The 24,428-nt window shown below is 34.7% G+C and overlaps 2 protein-coding genes and 1 pseudogene across 6 annotated transcripts in view; 2 read left to right on the top strand and 1 right to left on the bottom strand.

Moving 5' to 3' along the window:
* LOC109128356 lies at window positions 10,904-11,718 on the top strand. Its single transcript, XM_019234562.1, has 2 exons — window positions 10,904-11,197; window positions 11,272-11,718. Exons 1-2 carry the CDS (start codon window positions 10,904-10,906, stop codon window positions 11,716-11,718), a joined length of 741 nt encoding a protein of 246 aa, XP_019090107.1.
* On the top strand, window positions 18,446-22,153 carry LOC104736709 (annotated as a pseudogene).
* The window catches only part of LOC104736710 (lon protease homolog 1, mitochondrial-like), an 8,211-nt gene continuing 5,872 nt past the window's right edge, over window positions 22,090-24,428 (bottom strand). The window contains exons 18-21 of one of the 5 annotated variants that reach the window (XM_010456745.2): window positions 24,096-24,139; window positions 23,768-24,024; window positions 22,614-23,019; window positions 22,090-22,513 (exon numbers count right to left, since the gene is read on the bottom strand). In XM_010456745.2, the coding sequence (XP_010455047.2) occupies window positions 22,331-22,513; window positions 22,614-23,019; window positions 23,768-24,024; window positions 24,096-24,139 (890 nt within the window). In that variant the 3' untranslated portion in view covers window positions 22,090-22,330. The other 4 variants (XM_010456746.2, XM_019234472.1, XM_019234471.1 and 1 more) reach the window with 4 other exon arrangements.

Genomic DNA, 24,428 nt, shown 5'->3' with positions numbered 1-24,428 from the left:
AAAAGAGATAATAGGGTTCAGAATTCTTCTCCAAAGGGTTAGAAAGGATTAGAGATCTTCTCCCAAGCTTACAAGTGCTCAAAAACGGCGTAGAGTAAAAGTTATCTTTCTAGGGGTCGAGCCCCGTGGTTAAATAGTAAAATAAATCCCTAAAAAGTCGGTTTAAACCAGAAAAGGAAAGATTGCGTCGGGGACGGGGACTGGTCGATCCCGAAAGGATCAGTCGATCCAGAATGAATTTCTGCTCTTACTTCATCTGCCTTCTAGCTCGATCAGACTTCAACCAATTAAGCTCCAGATGCATATTTCCATCCCCAAAACGCTCAGATTCCTTCCAAAGTCACCTAGAACCTGTAAAGACTCACAAAAGACAAAAAGGACTCTAAAAGCACACTTGGACCTAAGAAAAGACTCAAAACAATCCTAAAAACTATAGTTAAAACCCTATAAAATGCAGACACATCAACTGCCGAGTCACACCGTTTACACAAAGCCTCACACCGAACACCTCGATACGCAAGCCGTTCTAACAGGGGGAGAGTACCCGACCCAATCTGCCAGAAGAAGTGTTGAATACATACTTTTATATTTATTTGTTGTATTCTTTTAGCAAAAAAGTATACACTGTTATAGATGTTTTTGATATTGTACACATGTGTCTTTCATCGCATAGCATAAGAACATATATGTAATTAGTTCCCTTTATGAAGTTTACAGTGACAGAGAGAGATTAAATGAGTCTGTTTGCACAACAACAAAAAAGAAGAGAGATTAAATGAGTCTTAAAGGGTTTTTTTTTGGAAGTTTAAAGTTGTAGTTGTTATTGTAAATTTTACATCATAAGAAACGTTTTAATGTTGGAGTTCATATCTTTTATACTGTTAAATCACCACAAAAATATACACTGATACCACCAAAAAAAAAACATTCGAATCCAAAGGTTTCCTTAGAAATATTAAATGTCGGACGTGTTGGGGTAATAAAATGTTTTCAAAGATACCTCTTTAATTGTTTAATAAATCGATCGAGAAATGTTTGTTCTTCGAGAGCATAAGTCAGACTATTCTATAGTTGTTAACTTGTTATAGATCTACATTATAGTTACTTGTTATTTAAGAAGATATGTTAGCTAGTGAACCAAGCATCCAAGAAGTTTCTGAACTAAGATTTAATAATTCGATACCTTGTAAAATACTTTTTTCTTCCCGTAGTGAAATATTTTGGTATTAGATTTTAGTGTGTAACTTTCAATTTTCCTTGCTATAAATATTTTATATTTCCAATTTTCATTAAACAAATATATCTATATATATATTGTGCAAAAAACATATATATATATATATATATATATATATATATATCTTTATTTAATTAATTTTTTTTCTCTTGAATTCTTATTTAACAATTTCTAATTTTTAATTTATATATAACTTATATTTGAATTTAGTTCTATAATTTGAATGAAAAGGTTTAACTGAGGTTCAACTTTCTTTTAATTTCATAATTTAGATATTATTTTGATTGATAATAATTATATATATCTTATTATATAAAGTTAGGTTTTGAAAGTTAGCCATTAACAAGATTTTGACATGTGTCAAGTTATCAATCTGAGATTTTGACATGTGTCAAGTTATCAATCTGAGAATTTGATTACAGCAAAAAGAAAATATTTTGTTTAAAAACATATTAATAAAGCAAAAAAGATAATTATAAAAAAATTCAGAATTTAGAAAAAAAAACAAAGTTTTTGAAATTAATTATAAGGAGATTATATATATTTCATAAAATTCGAAATTATAATATTATTTACTTATTTAAAATTTTAAGTGATTAATTATATAAAAAAAATTAAAGAAAATATAATCTTAATTATTAATTCTAAATTTTGTACTCACTTCTATATAATCAAAGATCGCTTCATATTTAAATAATTTATTCAAAAACATTGTTTTCAACTATGTTTAATTGGGAATATATTTTAATGGAAAGATAAATTTTTCTTATTCTCTTAAACCAAAATTTTCTACTACTTTCTTCTTTTTCGATTGGGAATAGTTTAGCTTAATATGTTGACCAAAAAAATATATTAATATATGAGTCTTTTTTTTCTAATACTGTATTTTAAATTTTATTGTAGTATTTTAGATTGTTAAAATTTATATTTTAATCTTTGAATGATTTGGGAATCATATATTCCCATGTTTATAATTTTCTATTGTTTCTTTAATTATGCCAAATTATTTTTTTTTTCAATTTCTCAACCTTGATTGGTTGGTTATAAACCCTTTTTTTTTTTTTTTGCAAACATAATTGTTACCATTATTCATTCAATCCCAAAAGGGAGATAACGAATAGAAGCTCATCAACCTAATGAATTGATAAAATAGGCTAATTAAACACAAGCGTACAACAAACATAGATAGATAGATTGGAAAAAATAAATCGTTGTTGATAGATCCATAGGAGCTCAAAGACTCTGACACCATGGTTTGCGGAAATGTTTAAAAGAATTGATTTAGCCACACACATCACTAAAATGCACTTATTTTTTCAGTCAAGGGTCCTGAGAGAACTTCATGATGGGTGACCTTTGTGGAAGCGATTGTCGAAATTGTGCGGGGGAGGACAAAACACAAGAAAATATCATTTGTTGATTTGTAAGGTCGGTAATCAAGTTTTTAAAGACTCCCAGACGTAACAAACCGGCCATCGAATATGGGTTGTTCCACAAGCCGAGAATAGATGTAGGGCCCACTTGGGAAGGTGAGCCCATGGATTGAGAGTAGGCATGGGCTCACTAAACAATGTAGCGGTTGAAGCGTTACAGAGAAAGAGGCTACATTATGGTGTGTCAAAGACACTTCCACGAATTCATTGAGAAATTTAGCATTAGTTACTATCAAAAGATTTTGTGACGATTGAAAAAGGTTTTGACGTTTATGGGTCGTCGGAGCAAGCTGTTTTGAGATATCAAAAAGACGTGAACATTTTCTCTCCACACAGGATGAGGGCAGAGTCGAGGTTCTCTCTATGGTGGAGAAGGTTGGACACAAGGTTATCTACCCAACAGAGGAAGGTGGAGGAGGTTGGACGCAACGTTATCTCTCCAAGGGAGGAAGGCGGAGCCAAGGTTCTCTCCATGATGGAGGAAGTTGGACGCAATGTTCTCTCCACAAGGGATGAGGGCGGAGCCGGGGTTTTTTCCATCGCGGTCATACATTATTGTGATGATACATCATTGATTATTATATTATGTTATATATAAACACATTAAGCCAACTATTTTACTTTCACTTTGGCATAGTTACTATCACGAATACATTGGAAAATTTAACATTAGTTACTATCAAAAGATTTTTTTGTGACGTTAGAAAATTGTTTTTACTTTCATTGGTTGTTGGAACAAGTCATTTTGAGATAGCAAAAAGACGTGAACATATTTTCTCCACATATGAAGAGGGCAGAGCCGAGGTTCTCCCTATGGTAGAGAAGGTTGGACACAAAGTTATCTCTGCAAGGGAAGAAGGTGGAGGAGATTGGACGCAAGGTTATCTGTCCAAGGGATAAAGGCGGAGCCAAAATTCTCTCCATGGTGGAGGAGGTTGGACGCAAGGCTCTCTCCATAAGGGATGAAGGCGGAGCCGATGTTTTCTCCATGGTGGTCATACATTATTATGATGATACATCATTGATTAGTATATTATGCTATATATCTTTTATTCAAAATGTTTTGAGCCAACTATTTTAGTAATTAAAAAACTATGCAGAAGTGAAAGTACTATATTTGGTTTAATGTGTTTATATAGACTATATCTAGATGGTGATAAAAATAATTTTGTAACATACAAGAGTACATTTAGGTGTAAAAATATATACTTTTAATAGTAACATACATAAAATATTTGTAAGTGGATATAAATCAGTATATTTTAACAAAAATAAAATTTATATATAACATACAACAAATTTTAATAAATTTTAGTTCATTTATAAAACTTTAAACCCGCACATCGAGCGGGTCCTCATCTAGTTATTATATAAAGTTTGGTTCTTAAAGTTAGTAATTCACCAGATCGTGACACGTGTTAGTTTTAACGATCAGAGATCAAAGTTAAAAATACACCAGATCATGACACGTGTCAGTTTTAACGATCTGAAATCACATATCAAAGTTAGTAACTCATCAGATAGTGACACGTGTCAATTTTAACGATCAAAAATCACAGTTTTCAAGCTGGGTAAAACGATGCATAAGATAATTATAATCTTATTATATTAAAAAAATTGTTAATCCTAAAAAGAAAAGGATTGTAAATACACCCCTCTATATAATCAAATAGATGATGACATATTTTTCACCAAACAAAATAATTTCGACTAACTTTGTTTTTCTTGGTAAAAATTTCTTCTTTGTTTCTTTATTAACCTTTTATTTGACACATTATCGTTCTTGAACAAGTATCGAAGGTATTTTGTTTGTTATCTAATAGAAGCAACTATATAAAAAGATTCTTAGATATTACCACGTGTTTTTCGTCGTCGTTTCTTTGAATTTTGTTCATTTCACAATTTCATAACTACACAATCATTGATTTTGAAGTGTTAACAAAGTTTCTTATGCATAATAACTAAAGTTTTTGGGATTAACAAATTTTTCACGGTGTTATTATTATTTCTATTAATTTGCAGGACATGTAGCATTAAAAAAAAAAGATGAATACACAAATGCAAGATAACAAAAGGGATTATATAACACTTGATCAACTAAACAGAAAGCGTTCTTATCGTCGACCGATATTACGTCTTACAATAAAGTGGGAAGCAAGAATTTTTTTTTAAAAAAGCAATGAGCTCACTGGAATAAATTTCCTCATAAAATAGAAAATGATTAAGGAAAATATACAGAAAATTATTAATTCTAAAAATGTAAATATTCACTTCTATATAAACATAGATCGTCTCATATTATTCATCTAACAAATTAATTTATTCAAAAATATTGATTTCAACTTTGTTCTATTGGTCAAACTTTTTTTAGTGGGAAGACAAATTTTCCTTATTTTTTCAAACCAAAATATAATCCTACTTTCTACTTTTTCAGTTTGGAATAGGTAAGATTAATATGTTGATCCAAAAAAAATGGAAGATTAATATATGCATCTTCTTTTTCTAATACTGTATTTTAAAATTTATTGTAGTAGTTTTAGATTGTTTTATTTAAATTATATTTTTATCTTTGAATTATTTGAGATTCATAAATTATTGTGCTTATAATTTTCTATTATTTCATTAATTATGTCAAATTAATTTTCCTCTAATTTTTCAACCTTGATTGGTTGGTCATAGACCCTTTTTTGTGCAAACATAATTGTTACCATTCGTTCAATCTCAAAAGGTAATAAATCAACCTAATGGTTGGATCAAATAGGCTAATCAAATACAAGCCTACAACAAACATAGATAGATTGGAAAAACATAAATCGTTGTTGATAGATCCATAGGAGCTTGGAGACAAAGGCTACATCGTGGTGTGTCAAAGAAACTTCCATGAAATATATTGGGAAATTTAATATTAGTTAGTATCAAAAGATTTAAAAAAGGGTTAGTTTTATTGGTTGCTGGAGCAAGCAACTTTGAGATAGCTAAAAGACGTGAACATGTTCTCTCCACACATGAGGAGGGCAGAGCCGAGGTTCTCTCTATGGTGGAGGAGGTTGGATTCAAGGTTATCTCTCCAAGAAAGGAAGGTGGGAAAGGTTGGACGCAAGGTTATCTCTCCAAGGGAGGAAGGCGGAGCGAAGATTCTCTTTATGGTGGAGGAAGTTGGAGGCAAGGTTCTCTCTAAAAGGGAAGAGGACAGAACTGAGGTTCTTTCCATGGTTAGTCGTACACTATAGTGATGTAATTTATCTTTTATTCAAAATGTTTTTTGAACCAACAATTTTATTGATTAAAGAAACTATGCAAAAGTGAAAGTAAAGAGACATATAATAGTTGGCTTAATTTGTTCATATGGATATTTTCTAGGTGGTGGTAAATAATATATTTGTAACATACAATATACATAGGTGTAAAAAATACACTTTCAATGATAACATACATAAAAGGTTTGTATATGAATATTAATCATTGTATTATAGCAAAAAAAAATAATTTATAAATAGTACAATATATTTTAATATATTTTTATTAAATTTAATTTTATTTACAAAATTTTAAACCCGCATATCGGCGGGTCCTTATCTAGTATATATATATATATATTTCATATTATTAAAACTAGGAGTAAAACGATTATACATCCCAATCATTAGCAGAATTGTTCGGTGAGAAATTTTCTACTTGTGTTGCTTTAGATTAATCACATCATTAATCATATGCTTTGATTATAGATTTGATAATTCACAATCATGTGCTTAGTCATCATCATGTTGGAATAGATTCTCATTGCACAACGGAGAATTGAATTAGCTGCTTTGATAAGTTGTTGGGTGGTGGTGTGATACGATTGTACAATGTCACGTCAGAAGGAAGTAAGTGAAGAAGAGGATGACGTGGACCAGAAGAGAGGAAAGACTTTGGCCGTTACGGGATCAGCTTAAAAGAGCTTTGAAGCTCTTCTTCCTCATTATGTTGAATCTGTGTTTGTTATTCTCAAGTGATGTGCTCAAGAGTTGATCTATGTTGATCAACGCATTCTCAGATTAAGCTCTTCTCTCTTTGATTTGTAATTCCCAAACTCTGTTACATTTCTCAGATTCTAATTGAATATAGAAGTATTATTCAGAGATACCGTTAGATCTATCTAGAATCTATCATGGTGAGCTATGTTGTTGGATTGTTTTAACAAGTTAGACCGAGAGAACTTCCACGTACGAGCAGAGAAACAAGTGATGGAGTTCACACACACACAGATCCTAAGTCATCTTTCATTTTTCAGGTATGTTCCCCATTGAAACGGAACCAAGCCGTAGTAGTAGTAGTTCTAGAAACTGTGAGAGCATCTGCCGATATATAGTTTTTTTTTAGGAACAGATTTGTTTGGGTGGATTCTCTATAGCAGGCAGGTGATGTTCTAACGCTGGTGATACTAGTAGTCATGTTCCTTTTAAAGATTGGAATACTGAGTTCAAACTGATCAAGTTGGTGAATCAATTTGGAAAAACTACGATTCAATCTCCACCGGAAGTGATTTTGCAGAGAGATCTTTCTTGCAACAATATTTTGTTGGAAAATTTGTAAAAAAACGAATCTTTCTTGCATGTTAATTCCATAAAATTGTGTTAAATATAGATCATATACATCCAATTATAGTTTACTTTAGTTATCCGGGCCGGCAGGGTGAACATGAATATTTACAGTCAAATAATAATTGGTTTACAAACCACCTAAATAACTTATGTATTTCGGCACGATTTGTGAAAAAATAATAGTACTGTTAACTTTTTTTTTTTGAAGTCATGCTATGTTACTACTTACTATGTGTTGTTGATTACAAACAAATGCTACCAATACCATTACTACAGGCTACAATCATAGCTAGCTGAAGCTCTTTTAAGTCAGACATTAAAACATGCAATAATCACCAATTATTGTAATCGAAACCATATACTCTAATTGGTACTAAGTTGTTAATAACTAGTTTAAATTAATAGTATTATAATTTAATTGATACAATACCATTTTTTTTGTACCGACATACATACTAATGTGTTTAATAAAACACATAAACCAATATTACGAACAAACACATAAACCATTAACACATGCATGGCCAAGACAAATCTTTTACATATATAATGTGTAAAAGATAAACTTGCAGGCATGATGTGGGGGAGGGGCGATTAAGGAAGTGGAAGCAGTGAGAAGTGTGAAAGAGAGGGAAAACATTGGTTATCCTTACAACATCAAAATAATTTGGAGTCGTCATTGCAAAGGGAGCTTAACTTGCATACCTTATAATAAAAAATAATACGGTAAAAAGACTCAACTCTAGTTAAAAATTATTTAATAAAATCATAATGAATCGAGTCAACTCTACTTGTATCGAGGCAAATTATTAAATAATTTGTATGTACTATAAGTATAAGATATTATATGAAAAATTATTGTAAAGAGTAACAAACATCATAACAGTTATTGATATTTATATATTACTCATAAAAAAATATTGTAACGAAGTGATTCTAAGTGAGAATATCAGACGAACGATTATAATAAGTAAATACAGTTTTCTGATAAAATAATTTTAAAATAAAATAATTTTCATCTCGAGTGAAAATTTATCAACAAATAATTATAATAAAAATACATAACTTCTAAAAATAAAAGACGAAATAGTTAAATATTAAAAAATTACATATTTTTCAAAAGTTACGATAAATAAATGCAATTCTAAGTTGCACAACTAAAGCTGATTAAATTTCTATATTACCATAATCATTTCTAAAATCTTTTAGATTGATTATAGAATAATCTTGGATAATGAATATGAAAATTCATATTATTTAGATTTATCATGAAACGAAAAAATTTGTGTCAACGAACAATGATTCATTGATTTGTTAGTTATCTAAGAATAGACAAATATTCAAAAGATATAAACATTTAGATAAACATAACTATTGGTACAAAAAGTTGTAAATAAGTTATGGCAAAATGACATAACTCTACAATGAACAGAAGCAACTAAATGATTTTTTTTTTATGATAAAAGACACAACTCTCGATGAATAGATGCAACCGTATGATTTTTTTTAAAAAAAGAAAAAAATTATATAATGAAAAGATACTATTAAAAATCACAACTGGTAATGGTATTTATTCAGATTGTTATTATCATATAGATTTTCATTGTAAAAGACACAACTCTACAATAAACAGACACAACCATACGATCTTTTTCAAAATAAATATATTATATAGATATTTTATGGTAAAGACACAACTCTACAATAAACAGACGCAACTGTATGATTTTTTTTAAAAATAAATATAAAAAATTATTTAACGAAAATATCCTCCTTTTATATTAAAGTGACAAACATCATTGCTTTTCTTCTAACAGTTGAAATTTTATCTAGAAAAAATAAAAATTCAAACGATTCATTTCACGTTTACTACAATTAAAGGGTCCAACACAAATAAAAAATATACAAGATAGCCATATAGCTTGAGGATATCTTTCAGATCTGGACTTTGTAGTAATGTTAATGCATTATTCAGTTATGATGTATGCAATCCATATAAACTGTTTTTAAATAGAAGACATTTTTATTACCAAATTCAATAGTCAAATCCAAAAACTCATTATATAATCGATCTAACTCTTAAAAAAATTATAGGTATTTTTAATAAATTTTTATATTTAAAATTAACTAAAAGTTGTAAATTAGATTCACCATTCTAAAACTATTTTGTTAAATAAAAAATTGGAGGAATTTCTTTACTTTTAAAAGAATGAATGCTAGAGAATAATTTAGAAATCTATAGAAACCTTTGAAATTGAAATTCTATATTATTTTGTGTCATGACAAAAAAATGAAAACAGTTTAAACTTACAAATACATATATAGATTTCAAAAGATATGAATGTTCCAATAAACACAACTCTATAATGAACAGTTGCAACTTTACAAAAAAAAACCATTACAATGAACAATTGCAACTTTTAGTAACACACGTAATAAAATTTTCTATGATTTTTTTGGAAAATTATCCAAAAAATACGATTGAAAAAACACAACTTTTAGTGACATTTATTCATATTACTATTATATATAGATTTATTTTTGCTTAAAATGAAGTTAAGTTTGGTACCAACCAGAACCAACCAACGATCAATTCGATTTTATTTGGATTTGAATATAATATGATCTTCACTTCATTTCATTTTTTTTGTTGGAATGTTATCATTTTTAATCAACAAAAAGAAAAATATACAATGGTTGGAGACAGAGCATTATAAAAATAGAGCAATGGAAGTTACAGAGACAAGAACGACTATGACATGCTTGGGAGATTTATTAAACTGGACCAACGGGTGCGAAGATCTGATTCGTTTGCTTCCGTGTGTGGCGTGAGAGACGCAAGTCTAGCTTTTATTGTCTTGTCAATGGCATCGGCTGTGTACAACGGTTCATTGTCAACGGAGAGTGCGATGGCCAGTGCCGGTCCGGTGAAATCCATTACCCAATACAAAAAAAAATATTATAATTTTCTCTTTTTTAAAAATAATAAAATATTAAAAGCTGATATTTGTTTTGCTAACTATATGGGGCTGTCAAAAAAAATTATGTATCAACTTCTAAAATTTTGGGATTTTTTACTAATTATGGAAACTTTTTCTGATTTTAAAACCTATTTTATTAATTATAGGATATTTTTAAATTATGAAGTCTTTTAACTAATTTTGGATTTTTTGGGAGATTGGACATTTTTCAAATTAGGAGGTCTTTTTACAAAATTATGAGATTTTGAGGCCTTATTAGTTTTTTAAAAAGCCTCCAAAATGGGCTTCGAAATTTTGAGGCCCAATACGAATGTTTCATTAGAATTGGTGAAGGACCGGGCCTGGCCATGGCTTACCGTGGATCCTTCCGTTACGTTCTTGCCAAATAGAATAGATGCATGCTTGAAAAACAAGTCTTGCGTGATAGAATATAGGATATTCTGTCTCAACTACTTAGCTACAATCGTATATATCTTGTTGTATATATCCCACAATATGTAGAGTACTCTGTAACCTACTCGGCTGCATATAAAGCCCTTCTAAATCAATTGATCCCTCAAGGGAAATTATCCAGCTTTCATGGTATCAGAGCCTTGCTCTTGATATTCTCTTCCGCTTCTTCTTCTTCTTCTTCTTCTTTTTTATCTTCCTTCTTTCTCTTCTTTAAAAATGACTGCTCCCCAAGCGAATTATGAGTGTGTGTTTGGTGTCACCAACATCAAATCTCACATTCCTATAATTCTCGATCTTGATGATCACAATTACGATGCTTGGAGAGAGTTGTTTCGCACTCACTGTCTCATGTTCGATGTACTAGGACATCTTGATGGCACTATGCTTCCCGCTAATGCCAACGATGCGGCCTGGTACAAACGTGATGGTTTAGTCAAGCTTTGGAACTATGGTTACCTTGCTCCAGATCTGTTTCGGTCATCGTTTGAAACAGGTGGTACTGCATGTGATGTCTGGCGACGTGTTGAAATCAGTTTCGAAACAATAAGGAGGCAAGAGCCATCTAACTTGATGATGAACTCCAGAATCAGGAGATTGGCGATCAGACCATTCAAGAGTATTGTCAGAAGATCAAATCTCTTGCTGCCTTGCTCACCAATGTCAATGCTCCAGTCAATGAACGAACGTTGGTCATGTATCTTCTCAATGGACTCAATGAGAAATTTGATTACATAATCAATGTAATCAAACACAAAGACCCTTTTCCAACCTTTGAAGTTGCGAAGTCGATGCTCGAGCTAGAGGAATCACGCCTCAAAAAGACCAATCGGCGCACTTCTACTCATTTCGATCATTCTTCATCTACGACGGCTCTTACGGTAGCAACTTCCTCGCCTGAGCCACGACCCAACAACCAAACGACTCAACGTCAACAATTCAACAACAACAACAGGGGAAACCATCGTTCTAATAATCGATCGAGGGGAGGAGGTCGAAACAACAATCAATCTCGTCCTCAGTTTCCAAATTAGGGTTCTCCTCCCTTCTGGCAAGGCCCATTTCCAGTGTGGCCCAATTATTATGGACAATGGCCTCAAGCTCCATATAGACCATCATTCGCAACGCAGCAAGCGATGCCGTTTCAACACCAGCAAGCACATCTCATGAAAATTCAGCCATCAACTCCAATGATGGAGACCATCACTGATCCGACCGCTTGGATAATGGATACTAGAGCTACGGCACATCTGTCTTCCTCTACAGGTAATCTCAACTCTAAACTTAATTATGGCACAAAGCAATCTATGATAGTAGGAAATGGTTCCAAAATTCCAGTATCTTGTGTCGGATCTTCCTCTATCCAAACACTTTCCAGACCTCTTTCCCTCAAAAACGTCCTAGTCACACCTGAGATTGTCAAAAATTTAATTTCTGTTCGTAAGTTCACAACAGACAATTGGTGCACCGTTGAATTTGATCCTTTTGGTTTTTCTGTAAAGGACCTTCCGACAAGGGAAACTCTTCTCCGATGTAACAGTGAGGGTGATCCCAACTCTCTTCCAGCTTTTTTCAATAAAACTCCGACCACTTCCACTGTTCTCCTGGCTTCCACACCCTCACTTTGGCATAAGCGTCTAGCTCACACAAATAATAAAAGTCTTAATTCCATTGTTTCAAATTCTTTGGGTATCTGTAAGAAAAACAAAATTTCTCAGCCTTGTGAACCTTGTTACTTGGGAAAACAAATAAAATTGCCTTTTGCTTCTTCTCAATCTACTGTATCCAAAGCTTTTGAAATCGTTCATTTCGATGTTTGGACATCTCCTGTTCCTAGCATCAGTGGGATAAAATACTATGTTCTGTTTTTAGACGCTTATACACACTATCTATGGGTTTATCATATACGAAGGAAGAGTGAGGTCTTCTCAAAGTTCAACCACTATACAAAAATGATCAAAACTCAATTCAATGGCCATATCCAATCTTTACAATGTGATAATGGGGGAGAGTACAACAACAACCAATTTCATGGTTTTTGTGATGAACATGGGATCAAAATTCGGTTTTCTTGTCCACATACCTCCCAACAAAACGGGAAATCTGAGCGAATGATTAGAACTATCAACAATGCTATTTGGGCTCTCTTGTTTCAAGCTCGGTTATCACCATCTTATTGGGTTGAAGCATTGAACGTAGCTGTTCACATCTTAAACATTCTACCTTCAAGTGCTATTCAAAATAAGATACCATTCACTCTTCTTTTCAACAAAAATCCAACTTATACTCACCTTCGAATTTTTGGATGCTTATGCTTTCCCAGCTTAAATCATTCAAACCTCTCGAAGCTTTCCCCAAAGACAACGCCTTGTTTATTCCCTGGATATCCTTCTCATCACAAAGGATATCGTTGTTTGGATTTAAAAACCAACAAAATCATCATCTCTCGCCATGTTCACTTTATCGAAGATAAATTCCCAGCAGCTGATCACGAGTTTATGATGATGTTGCACCTGTTTTTAAACAGATATTACAAACACCAACACCAGAAATACCTCAACCACATAGCCAAACACTCAACCCTCCTTCACTCCCCACACCACCGTCAAATGTGCCTCCTAAACCAAGCCACACAATGACTACTCGCTCAAAATCAGGTATACCCAAACCAAAAAAGGTTACCTCCCTTCTTACCACGACCAAATCACCTCTTCCTAAAGGTCACAACCAAGCTCTATTGGATCCAAATTGGAACCCTGCTATGACAGATGAGCATGGTGCTATGATTAAAACTAAGAGTTGGGATTTGGTACCTAGGCCTCCAAAGGTCAATATTGTTCGGTCTATGTGGCTTTTCAGGCACAAGTATGATGAAGATGGATTACTAACACGACACAAAGCAAGATTGGTTGCAAATTGAAAGTCGCAAGAGGAGGGAGTTGATTTTACAGAAACTTTTAGCCCAGTTGTAAAACCAGCGACAATACGCGCTGTCCTAGATGTTGGAGTTGCTTTGAATTGGCCAATGCATCAATTAGATGTGAAGAATGCTTTCCTTCAAGGAGACTTGACAGAAACGGTGTATATGCACCAACCTCCAGGATTTGTCAACAAAGAGTTCCCAAACCATGTTTGCAAGCTCAACAAAGCAATTTACGGTTTGAAACAAGCTCCCCGGGCATGAAACTCACGGTTCACAAAGTTTCTTATCAAACTAGGCTTCATAATGAGTAAAGCTGATAACTCTTTGTTTGTGTTTAAATAGGGCTCGAATATGGCTTATTTGCTCCTCTATGTTGACGACGTCATGTTAACTGCATCATCTATGAGACTTCTGCAGAAAATCATCGGACACCTAAAGTCAGAATTTCTAATGACAGAACAAAAGCTTCGTCACTTTCTCGGTATAAAGGTGGACTATAACAAACAGGGGCTGTTTTTAAGTCAACCAACATATGCTCAAGACATCATCAACCGAGCAGGCATGTCTGAATGTAAACCGTGTGCTACACCGGTTGATCTGAAGTCCAAACTTTCAGCTGCAGAAGGCGAACCAATACCGGATCCAAAAACATATCGGAGCCTTGCTGGAGCGTTGCAGTACCTTACCTTCACACGCCCAAATATAGCTTATGCGGTACATCAAGTATGTCTCTATATGCATGATCCTCGGGTTCCCCACATGAATGCACTAAAACGGATCATCAGATATATAAAAGGTACAACGACACAAGGTCTCCAACTGGTTCGCGACGATGTTAACACTCTTACTGCATATACAGATGCGGACTGGGCAGGTTGTCCAGATACTAGGCGTTTAACTTCTGGTTATTGTGTCTTCTTTGGTTCAAATCTTGTATCATGGTCTGCAAAGCGACAAACCACTGTTTCCCGTTCAAGTACAGAGGTTGAATACAAAGGCGTTGCCAATGTCGTTGCTGAACTAACTTGGCTCCGAAACCTCATGCGTGAACTTCATCTCCCGCTACACAAAGCTTCACTGGTCTACTGTGATAACATCAACTCCGTTTACTTGGCGAATAATCCTGTTCAGCATCAGCGCACAAAACATATAGAACTGGATATACACTTTGTTAGGGAGAAAATAGCTATAGGTGAGGTTAAAGTGATGCACGTCCCATGCTCACTGCAGTATGTTGACATCTTCACTAAGGGCTTACCAACATGTCTATTCAACGAGTTTAGAACCAGCTTAACCATCAGGTCACTTGATGCTTCAATTGCGGGAGGGTGATATAATATAGAATAGAATATAGGATATTCTGTCTCAACTACTTAGCTACAATCGTATATATCTTGTTGTATATATCCCACAATATGTGGAGTACTTTGTAACCTACTCAGCTGCATATAAAGCCCTTGTAAATCAATGGATCCCTCAAGGGAATTTATCCAGCGTTCATTGCGAGAGTTAGGTCCGATCGATTCCAATGTCCTAGTCAGGGTTGATTCTTGATCCCAAAAGATTTCTAGCAAGATAACTCCATATCGTAAAGGTATGTGATTTTTGTTGGTCTCACCAATCACCACATAGCGGACAAGACTACACTTGACCCCAAATCCTCATTCGAGCACCAGTTGTGAGCTTCTGCTGGACGGCAAGCCAAGTGATGAACGCATAACATGGGACACACTATGGAAACCAGACCACCTTGTGCCAAGAAACTGCTTGGTTTGACCTTCGGATCTGGTTCCATGTTTATGTTGAGGAGAAGTAGCCTTTGTAACTTTCAGGCCCAAGCCGCCAACGGATCTGAGGTTCCAACCTTCACCTGTAATCTGCATAGGAATACCAATGTTAAGCCAATTGTCAAACTAAAACGAGATTGATTTCCCATCCCGAACTTCAAACCTGAAAAAATCAGCAGCTACGCAGGAAGCTTGAGAAGTTTCTTCCATTTCATATTAGTATGATCACCATGTTTTGGTTTTATATTTGTGTGCATATACTTCGATCTTATTTTGGTTCAATCTAGTTCACTTTTTTTTTTGTAGTTTTCCATGATTTGATATTTGTAAAATAACAGAGCCACCTCAAACAGAGATATACTTTTTACTTATGCATATATCAAAATGTGAAAACTTCAAGAAAAATAGTAATGGAATGTAATATATATACTCCTCTGACATTTAAATGTTTTTGTACATACATTATTTTGTTTTTTCTAAAGAAGAACAAAATTTAACCAAAGGTAAAATAAACTTTAAAATTCAAATAATTTTTAGATATAAAAACGAATTAATCTAGAAAAGTGAGAACATCAACTAATCTGAAAAAAAAAAAAGTTTCTCTAAAAAATCAATACGGAGGATGTGATGTTAAGTCTTTACATGAATTAATTTGACGTGCCGAATTATTTCAAAAGCTTAAATATATACAAATATCTGTGCCCCAACCATGTTTACATTTTTGGTGTTGCTTACAATCTGATTTTATACAACATTCTTGATAAGGTGATCCGAAGGACGTGTGATGTTCTTAACAATACCCTAATAACTCCAATTGCATTAATATTATCGGTCCAACTATTGGAACTATTTATATATATATATGCATATGTATTTCTTTTCTTTTTCTAAACAACATACTACAATATATGCAGTATGTAAATATCAGTAGACAGAATAGTCATATCAATAAGATTATCCTAAACTATTAGATTAAAATTACCATGTAATTTTTATGTTTTAAATTTTTTGAAACGTTACTGTTTTTTTTTTGTTTTTTTGACATCAAACGCTACCATCCATACTCATAGCGATGTCTATTTACGATAACAAACAACAAACAAAATTACAATATTAGAAAGTGGTCGACAAAATGCTAAACGGTGGTCGACAACAATAAATTAAAAATATATATAAATATAAAAAATGGTAATTTTGAGTACATTGATTGTGATTTCTATAAGCATTATAGTAATAAAAATAATGAAAAATGAGATAGTAATGTTTTAAAAAAATTATATACTTAGAGAAGTGGAGCCAGGAAACCCATTTTGTGGTTCCCAAAATCCATAGCATATAGTAGCAAGTAAACTATTACGATTTGGCATATTATTTAGACCTCTGCACTGTTTACTATAAAGCTTTTGCCTTTTTCTATAACTGAAAAGTAGAAACGTATGTATCATCCCCATTTCTCATTTTGCTACTACAAACATATCTATAGCCTAATTTGTCTCCACATGATCATTCAACCTTTTCTCGTTACTGTATTGGTCCACAAATTCCTTTTCTTCATTACACTTTATATATAAATAAACGATATAGGCTGTAAATTATAACATGTATTTGTGGATTTATTAAGGAATTCATGAGGAAGAAACAACATATTACATCATTTGTATTTATGGAACTGTTGTGAAATTTTTGATGTTTTATCATAATGGTTCCATTACATTCTTTTATTTATTGAATTAATTAAACCTTATTATTTGTTTTTGGTTAAAAAAAATACTGAGAATAATATAGATTTGATATGTTTTGTACTTTTCTATTTAATATATTTTATTTTTTTAAGAAAAACTAAACAAATAATTATTTATTTGCAACAACATATTTTTTTTAATATGATAGTTATGTTTGTAATCTAAGCTTACTAAATATTTTATATATTTAACTACTATGATTCATAATAAATTTCTGTAATTAATATTTGTATAAGTTTAGTTATATTAAAATGAAAATTATTTAGCTAGCTAAAAACCACCAATAGATTTGGCAAAGATAGATTCACTAATTCAGTCAAGTCTACCAAGATTCAGCGGTTATCATTTATCTGCTCTAACCATTTATTTAGATCATTAATACGTAATTTTTTTTTTTAATTTACTGAAAGATGTAAACAATAAATAAGACACCAAAATTATAAAAATAAACATAAAAACAGTTTATTAAATATTTTTTCAGAGGTGGAGTGAGAAGACTGGAAAATTCAAACACTCTGTTTCTCTCTCATCTCTCTCACTCCTTCGCTCTCTTCTCTTGTCACATCAATCCACACTGTGAAGTATCTGTTTTTGTTCAGAGTTCTCTGCTTGCGTCTGCACATCTATTGGTCTGTCTTCTCTACCCAAATCCCAAATCTTAAAAATCTATCTTTACTTGGTCCTCGTTTGATTTAACCTTTTCCCTGATCTGACCCATTTCTCAAGAATCTCTCTCTTTCTTCTAAGATTCATTGGTGTTTTAATACCTTTGCATCAATTCCAATTCTCTCAATTACTGTGTTTGAGGAACACAAGACCACCCCCTACCCCTAGTGTTGTTTGCTAGCTTTTAGGGCTAGATAGATAGATCTTCTGGTTAAACGCTAAAGTTTAGGTTTTTAATCGGTTTTGTGCGTGAACAGTCCCCAGCATTTCTGGGTTTTTGTTTCCCGTTGTCACATTTTGCTGTTAGCGTCTCAAAATCTTCGAATTCGGTTGATTTCTCCACAAGGGTGTCTGGATATTAACTCAAATGGGGTGAGCCCATTAGTTAAAGTTGACGTCTTTGGCATCTGAAGTTACACGATAGGTAATATTGGGTTCATGTTTGATCTGTATTATCCTGTGGTGGCCTTATCTGAAACTGTCTTAATCTTCTTTTAGTTCAGCTAAGAGTTGGGGTGAATTATTAAGGTTTATGCTGTTTTTGGTGCGGTTTCGTTTGGTTATCTGCTGTTTTGGAATCAAGATTACACCTTGCTAGTTACATCCCAGGGAAGTGATTCAGTGATTGTTTTATCTGTAGATGAAATAAAAATGGAAGTTGTTGAAAGGAAACGATCCAGAGGAGGTTTTTTTATTTAATCGATTGGCCTGGAAAATCTCGTGAAAAGCTCTTCTCTTCCAGCAGCTCTGAACTCTCAGGTGAGTCTGCAGTATTTGCCTCTGTAATGCTGAGAAAATAGTTTTAAAGATTTGGTTTAGTTCTTGTGAATCCTGTGGCATGTAGAAATGTTTGGTCTAAGACAATGTACTTCTTGGTTGAATGAGATTTTATTATGATTACAGACAATGCTGTTCTTGTTTTTGTAAATGCTTACAAATAGTTAGAAATGTTTGGTTCAGTTCTTGTGAATTCTGTGACATGTAGAAATAGTTGGTCTAAGACAATGTACTTCTTGTTTGGAAGAATTGGTTATTGTTTGATAACAAGTTTTGATTCATTTGTTTTATAATGCTGTGTATATAAGAACGTAAAAATTGATCTTTGTTTGGATTCTAGTAACTTACATATCACACTTCTTCTTGTTCTTCTTGTTTTTGTACCAGAAGAATCAAAGCAGATAAAACAGACTGCTCAAAACCTCTTGAAGTCGAAGGTTTCTCTTGTGAGTTATCTCAATACTATTCCCTTGTTTTTGTCAAGTGGCTTTAGTCTTAGTTTAGCGGATGAGAGGAACAAATTTGGTTTGATGTTATCTTTTGTACAGGTTGAGGTTGATGAGACTGGAAAGAGTTCAAGTTACAACCCGAAAAGTGACTCGAGCTGTTGTGCATCTTCTGTTACCAGTGATGATGGTCAGGGGACAAGAGCCCCAAGTGTGGTTGCGAGGCTTATGGGTTTAGAGTCTCTACCGGTACCAAATGTCCAGGAACCTCGATTCAATCCCGATCTTGATCCGTTTTTCCTCAGACCTTCACGAAACACCAACAGATGGGATGCATATGAGAATCTTGGTTATGTAAATCTCCGTACTGACTATGATGGTATTTCCTGGGACCGTTTGGATTCAAGAACAAATAATGGGCGCAACCAACCGATTGAACGGTTTCAATCTGAGACTTTTCCCCCCAGGTCGGCTAAACCAATATGTGTTACCAACAATAGACACCTGTCTCCTATCCGGAGTCCTGGGTTTGTCCCATCCAGGAACCCTATTTATGTAATGGAAGCGGCTTCAAGAATGATTGACCCAAGTCCTAGGATGGTTGCTAGAACGCGGTTTTCGCCATCTAATTCTCCTTCATCAGTTCCTATGAGGATTCAAGATTTAAGAGAGAAATTAGAAGCTGCACAGAAAATGTCTAGCCGTCAAGTCTCCAATGATAACTTTAACCTTAAGTACCAAAGAGGAAAGCAGAACGAGAAGAGAACCTCAACATCACTCATGACGCCGTCAACTAGTAAGTTCATGGGAAAAATCAGTTCTGATGGTTTGAAGGGTAAAATGAAGCCATCATCTTATGTATCCGCACAAGCAAAAGCCAGTACAACGCCCGTAAGTGTCACCAGAAACTCTGCAAACCAAAAGGAGAAGGCAGAAGCTAAAAAGTGTATAGTCAAAAGCCAGAATGGTCTTAGAGGAGCTCCCATCAGCATGGGAAAGAGTATGCTTAAGCAGAATAACCAGAAACAGAACTGCAGAGACAACCAACCTTCAACGACCTCTGTTTCGAACCAAAAAAGCAGCAAAGTAAATAACAAAGTTGTAAACAAGTGTCCAGTGGAAAGTGGATCGTTATCAAAGCACTTGGGTTTAACAACGGCCGCGATGGTAAAGAATACTTCTTTACCTTTGTCACGCAAAAAGACTCTTCCCCGGAGCAAAAAGCTCCCTAATGGGATGCAAAAATCTGGAATCTCTGATGATAAACGGACCAAAAGGAGTGAAAATTTGATCAAATGTAACATCACCATTGATGGTGGCTTGAGCAAAGGCAAAAATGATCGGAAAAAGGAAATGGATGTGATTTCGTTCACATTCTCATCCCCCATCAAAGGCTTATCATCTGATTCACTATCTTCCTCCCAAGGAATTGATCAAGACACAGAATCTGCAGTTAGTTTCAAAGTGATTGGCGGCGATTCCTTAAATGTTTTGTTGGAGCAAAAGCTCAGAGAGCTGACTTCTAAGCTTGAGTCTTCTAGCTGTAGCCTGACCGAAGAAGAGTCTTCATGGTCCATTCCAAAGGATGAGGTGAACGGGATGATTTCATCTGCATCAGAATATGAAAAGTCGACTCAAAACGGTCTGGATAAAGTTTTATCGGAGAGTGAATCTGTTTCTGACTGCACTTCATTCTATGACAAACAAAAATTCCAGGTTAGTTCCTTCCTATTGCATCTAAGAGATTAAGTATGCAAATTCTTATTAGTCATATTTTGCATTCTATAGTTTTAGACCGGCACTGTTTCTACTTGTAAAAATATATTTAGGTTATTTAAGGCTTTCTAACTAATTATGTTTTGTATAATTTCTTCTGAAAATAAAGATACAAGCAGAAGAGCTCGAAGTTAGCAGCATTAGCACTGTAACTGAAGCAGATGATCTCAGAAGCTCCTGCAGCAAGAGTTTCTTAGATTGCAGACAGTCCGCAGAATACGGTTTGTTTTCTCAATACTTTACAAAAAAATGTTTAGTTTTCTTTCTCCCAAGTCCCACCGAATCAATAAGATCAATGCATATTATAAAGTCAACATTCAGCCTGCAAAACTTGAATCCCTAAGATACATGTATTGTGCGAAAACACTCTTTGCTTGCACTCAATAGGAACTGATGGCTTACATGAAAGCTAGATTTGCGGCTACTTTGATGTCTAACGCTTTGGGCTTTACAGGGACAATACAGTCCTCATCAGACCAAGAACCGACCTGGTTTTCATCAAATGAGTCGCACCAATTACAAGACGAGTCCGAGTTCTCAGAATCTGTAATAACACTGAGTTGTTCAGAAGGTGAAGAAAGGCTCGACTGGGAACTTGGGTACATATCCGAGATCCTCAGGTCTGACCAACTGTTGGTGAAAGAATTTGCTCTGGGAATGGCCACTGACATTTTACCTGCGAGCCTCTTTGATGAAATGGAAGGCGGAGGAGAAGCAACAGCAGCCAAAATCAACAGAAAGACACTGTTTGATTTTGTCAATAAGTGCTTAGCTCTCAAGTGCGAGCGGATGTTTATGGGTAGCTGCAGAGAGCTATTAGGCAAGGGCGGGTTTTTGTTTGAACAAAGAGATTGGTTAGCAGAAGAACTGAACAGAGAGATTCATGGGTTGAAGAAGATGAGAGAGATGATGATGGATGAGCTTGTTGACAAAGAGATGAGCAGTTTCGAAGGGAGATGGCTTGATTTCGAGAAAGAGACGTATGAAGAAGGCGTTGACATTGAGGGAGAGATAGTATCTACTTTGGTTGATGATTTAGTTAATGATCTTGTCTCAGGTACTCAAAGAAGAACATGGAGGCAAAGGGAAGGGTTAGTTTCTGCTTTAGTAGAGCCTGATCTTCTCTCGGTATTCTAGATGCTTCTGGTGTTTGTTTTTAGATGCTTCTTCTGATAGTTTCTCTGACATGAGAATCGAGATGAAGTGTAAGTAGCCGATATCGAGGAGCATTCTCTCACACGATGTATAATATGAGCATTCCTTCTTTTATGTTTCCACTTTTATTGAATGAAAAAATGCAAATAATAGGATAATTCTCCTTCTTTCGTTCTAATGTAATAGTCTGTTATTAAGTATGAGTGAATCTTGCTTCCGCCAAGATACAAGAGTTGATAGACTTAAGTGTTAACACAAATAACTTTCTTCTTGAATGAAAAAGAAAAGTGAATGAATCAAGAATGGTCTTGTTGTTTAGATGGGAGACAACAAATGATGACGAGGGTGAATTTGAATCGTGTGTTCTTGTTGTTTCAGTCTTCTTGTTTGTCATAGCCAAAGGCGAGCTCAAAGATCTTTCCATAATCATCCACAAAGTGAACTTCAAGCCCTTCTTTCACATTCTCCGCCAGCTCATCAAAGTCTCTTCGGTTTGCCTCCGGAAATACTATTGTTTTAATCTCACTCCGCCTAGCCGCTATAGTTTTCTCCTTCACCTGAGAGATTTTGTGTAAGAAACTTGCAGCAATTCGGTAAAATGTCAAAAATAAAGAATTAACATAACAGAGTGAGAGACGTCTGGAGTTGCTAACTTACCCCACCAATAGGAAGAATTCTTCCAGTTAGTGTAACTTCTCCGGTCATTGCAAGATCCTTTCTAACTGGTTTCTTCGTGGCAAGTGATAATAAAGATGTGATCATGGTGCAGCCTGCACTTGGACCGTCCTTGGGGGTGGCTCCTGCAGGGACATGGAGATGAAGCTTGGAGTTTGCAAAGAACTGATTCTCTGGTTCTTTCTCTAGCATTATCTTTCTAGCGACTGTGTGAGCAATTTGTGCGCTTTCTTTCATCACATCACCGAGCTGACCCGTTATATTCAGGCCACCTTTACCTTCCCCGTCCTCCACAACAGTTGTCTCTATGTACAATGTTGAACCACCCATTGATGTCCAAGCTAGACCCATCACAACACCTACCGGTGTCTGCTCATATAGCTTCTCTNTTGTTGTTTAGATGGGAGACAACAAATGATGACGAGGGTGAATTTGACTCGTCTGTTGTTGTTTCAGTCTTCTTGTTTGTCATAGCCAAAGGCGAGCTCAAAGATCTTTCCATAATCATCCACAAAGTGAACTTCAAGCCCTTCTTTCACATTCTCCGCCAGCTCATCAAAGTCTCTTCGGTTTGCCTCCGGAAATATTATTGTTTTAATCTCACTTCGCCTAGCCGCTATAGTTTTCTCCTTCACCTGAGAGATTTTGTGTAAGAAACTTGCAGCAATTCGGTAAAATGTCAAAAATAAAGAATTAACAGAGTGAGAGACGTCTGGAGTTGCTAACTTACCCCACCAATAGGAAGAATTCTTCCAGTTAGTGTAACTTCTCCGGTCATTGCAAGATCCTTTCTAACTGGTTTCTTCGTGGCAAGTGATAATAAAGATGTGATCATGGTGCAGCCTGCACTTGGACCGTCCTTGGGGGTGGCTCCTGCAGGGACATGGAGATGAAGCTTGGAGTTTGCAAAGAACTGATTCTCTGGTTCTTTCTCTAGCATTATCTTTCTAGCGACTGTGTGAGCAATTTGTGCGCTTTCTTTCATCACATCACCGAGCTGACCCGTTATATTCAGGCCACCTTTACCTTCCCCGTCCTCCACAACAGTTGTCTCTATGTACAATGTTGAACCACCCATTGATGTCCAAGCCAGACCCATCACAACACCTACCGGTGTCTGCTCATAGAGCTTCTCTGCATGGAATACCGGTTTTCCTACATAATCCGCAAGGTTTGATTCATCAATCATTACCTTTTCAAACGCCATCTTCTCGGTTTGGGCCTCCTCATTTGATTCTTCCAATGAAGAATCAGAGGACACAGGGTTTTCTTTATCAGTATGGTTCTCTGGGGAAACTACGCCGACTTCGGCCACAATTTCAGCTTCTTCGGGATCACTTGCAACTGCAGGCTCTTCGGCGACTGCTCCTGCACGCACTAATTTAAGAGCAATCTACAAAAGAAAAATGATGTTAGATTTTGGGGGCTTAAGGAAACCATTCAGAGTGTTGTAGCAAAACTTACCTTACGGTAAATCTTCTCGATCTGTTTCTGAAGATTCCTAACACCTGCTTCTCTGCAGTAATTTTCTATCAATGAAAGAAGAGCTGCATCACTCACCTCAACCTGCAGATAGTATGAACAAATTGAGCAAATCCTAAAAGTATTTGATTCATTGACAATTACTCCCCGAAATTAAAAGAGACACAATTGGAGAATAGGATTAAAGTGAGACCTGTTCAGGTTTGACGCCACAATCTCCAAGTGCAGTTTTTTCCAAATAGTCTCTTGCGATATGAACTTTCTCATCAGTGATATACCCAGCAATAGAAATCACCTCCATTCTGTCTAGCAGAG

Source organism: Camelina sativa, chromosome 13, assembly GCF_000633955.1.
Source record: "Camelina sativa cultivar DH55 chromosome 13, Cs, whole genome shotgun sequence".
Taxonomy (NCBI): domain Eukaryota; kingdom Viridiplantae; phylum Streptophyta; class Magnoliopsida; order Brassicales; family Brassicaceae; genus Camelina; species Camelina sativa.
Note: the sequence above shows the minus strand (reverse complement) of the source record. Positions and strands in the feature narration are given on the sequence as shown.

What these genes read in the sequence shown, in the direction of transcription:
- LOC109128356 (XM_019234562.1), top strand. Translation starts at nt 10,904, where the DNA reads ATGACTGCTCCCCAAGCGAATTATGAGTGTGTGTTTGGTGTCACCAAC. An exon ending in CAGGTGGTACTGCATGTGAT is followed by an intron (nt 11,198 to 11,271) that starts GTCTGGCGACGT and finishes GATGAACTCCAG; the next exon opens with AATCAGGAGATTGGCGATCA.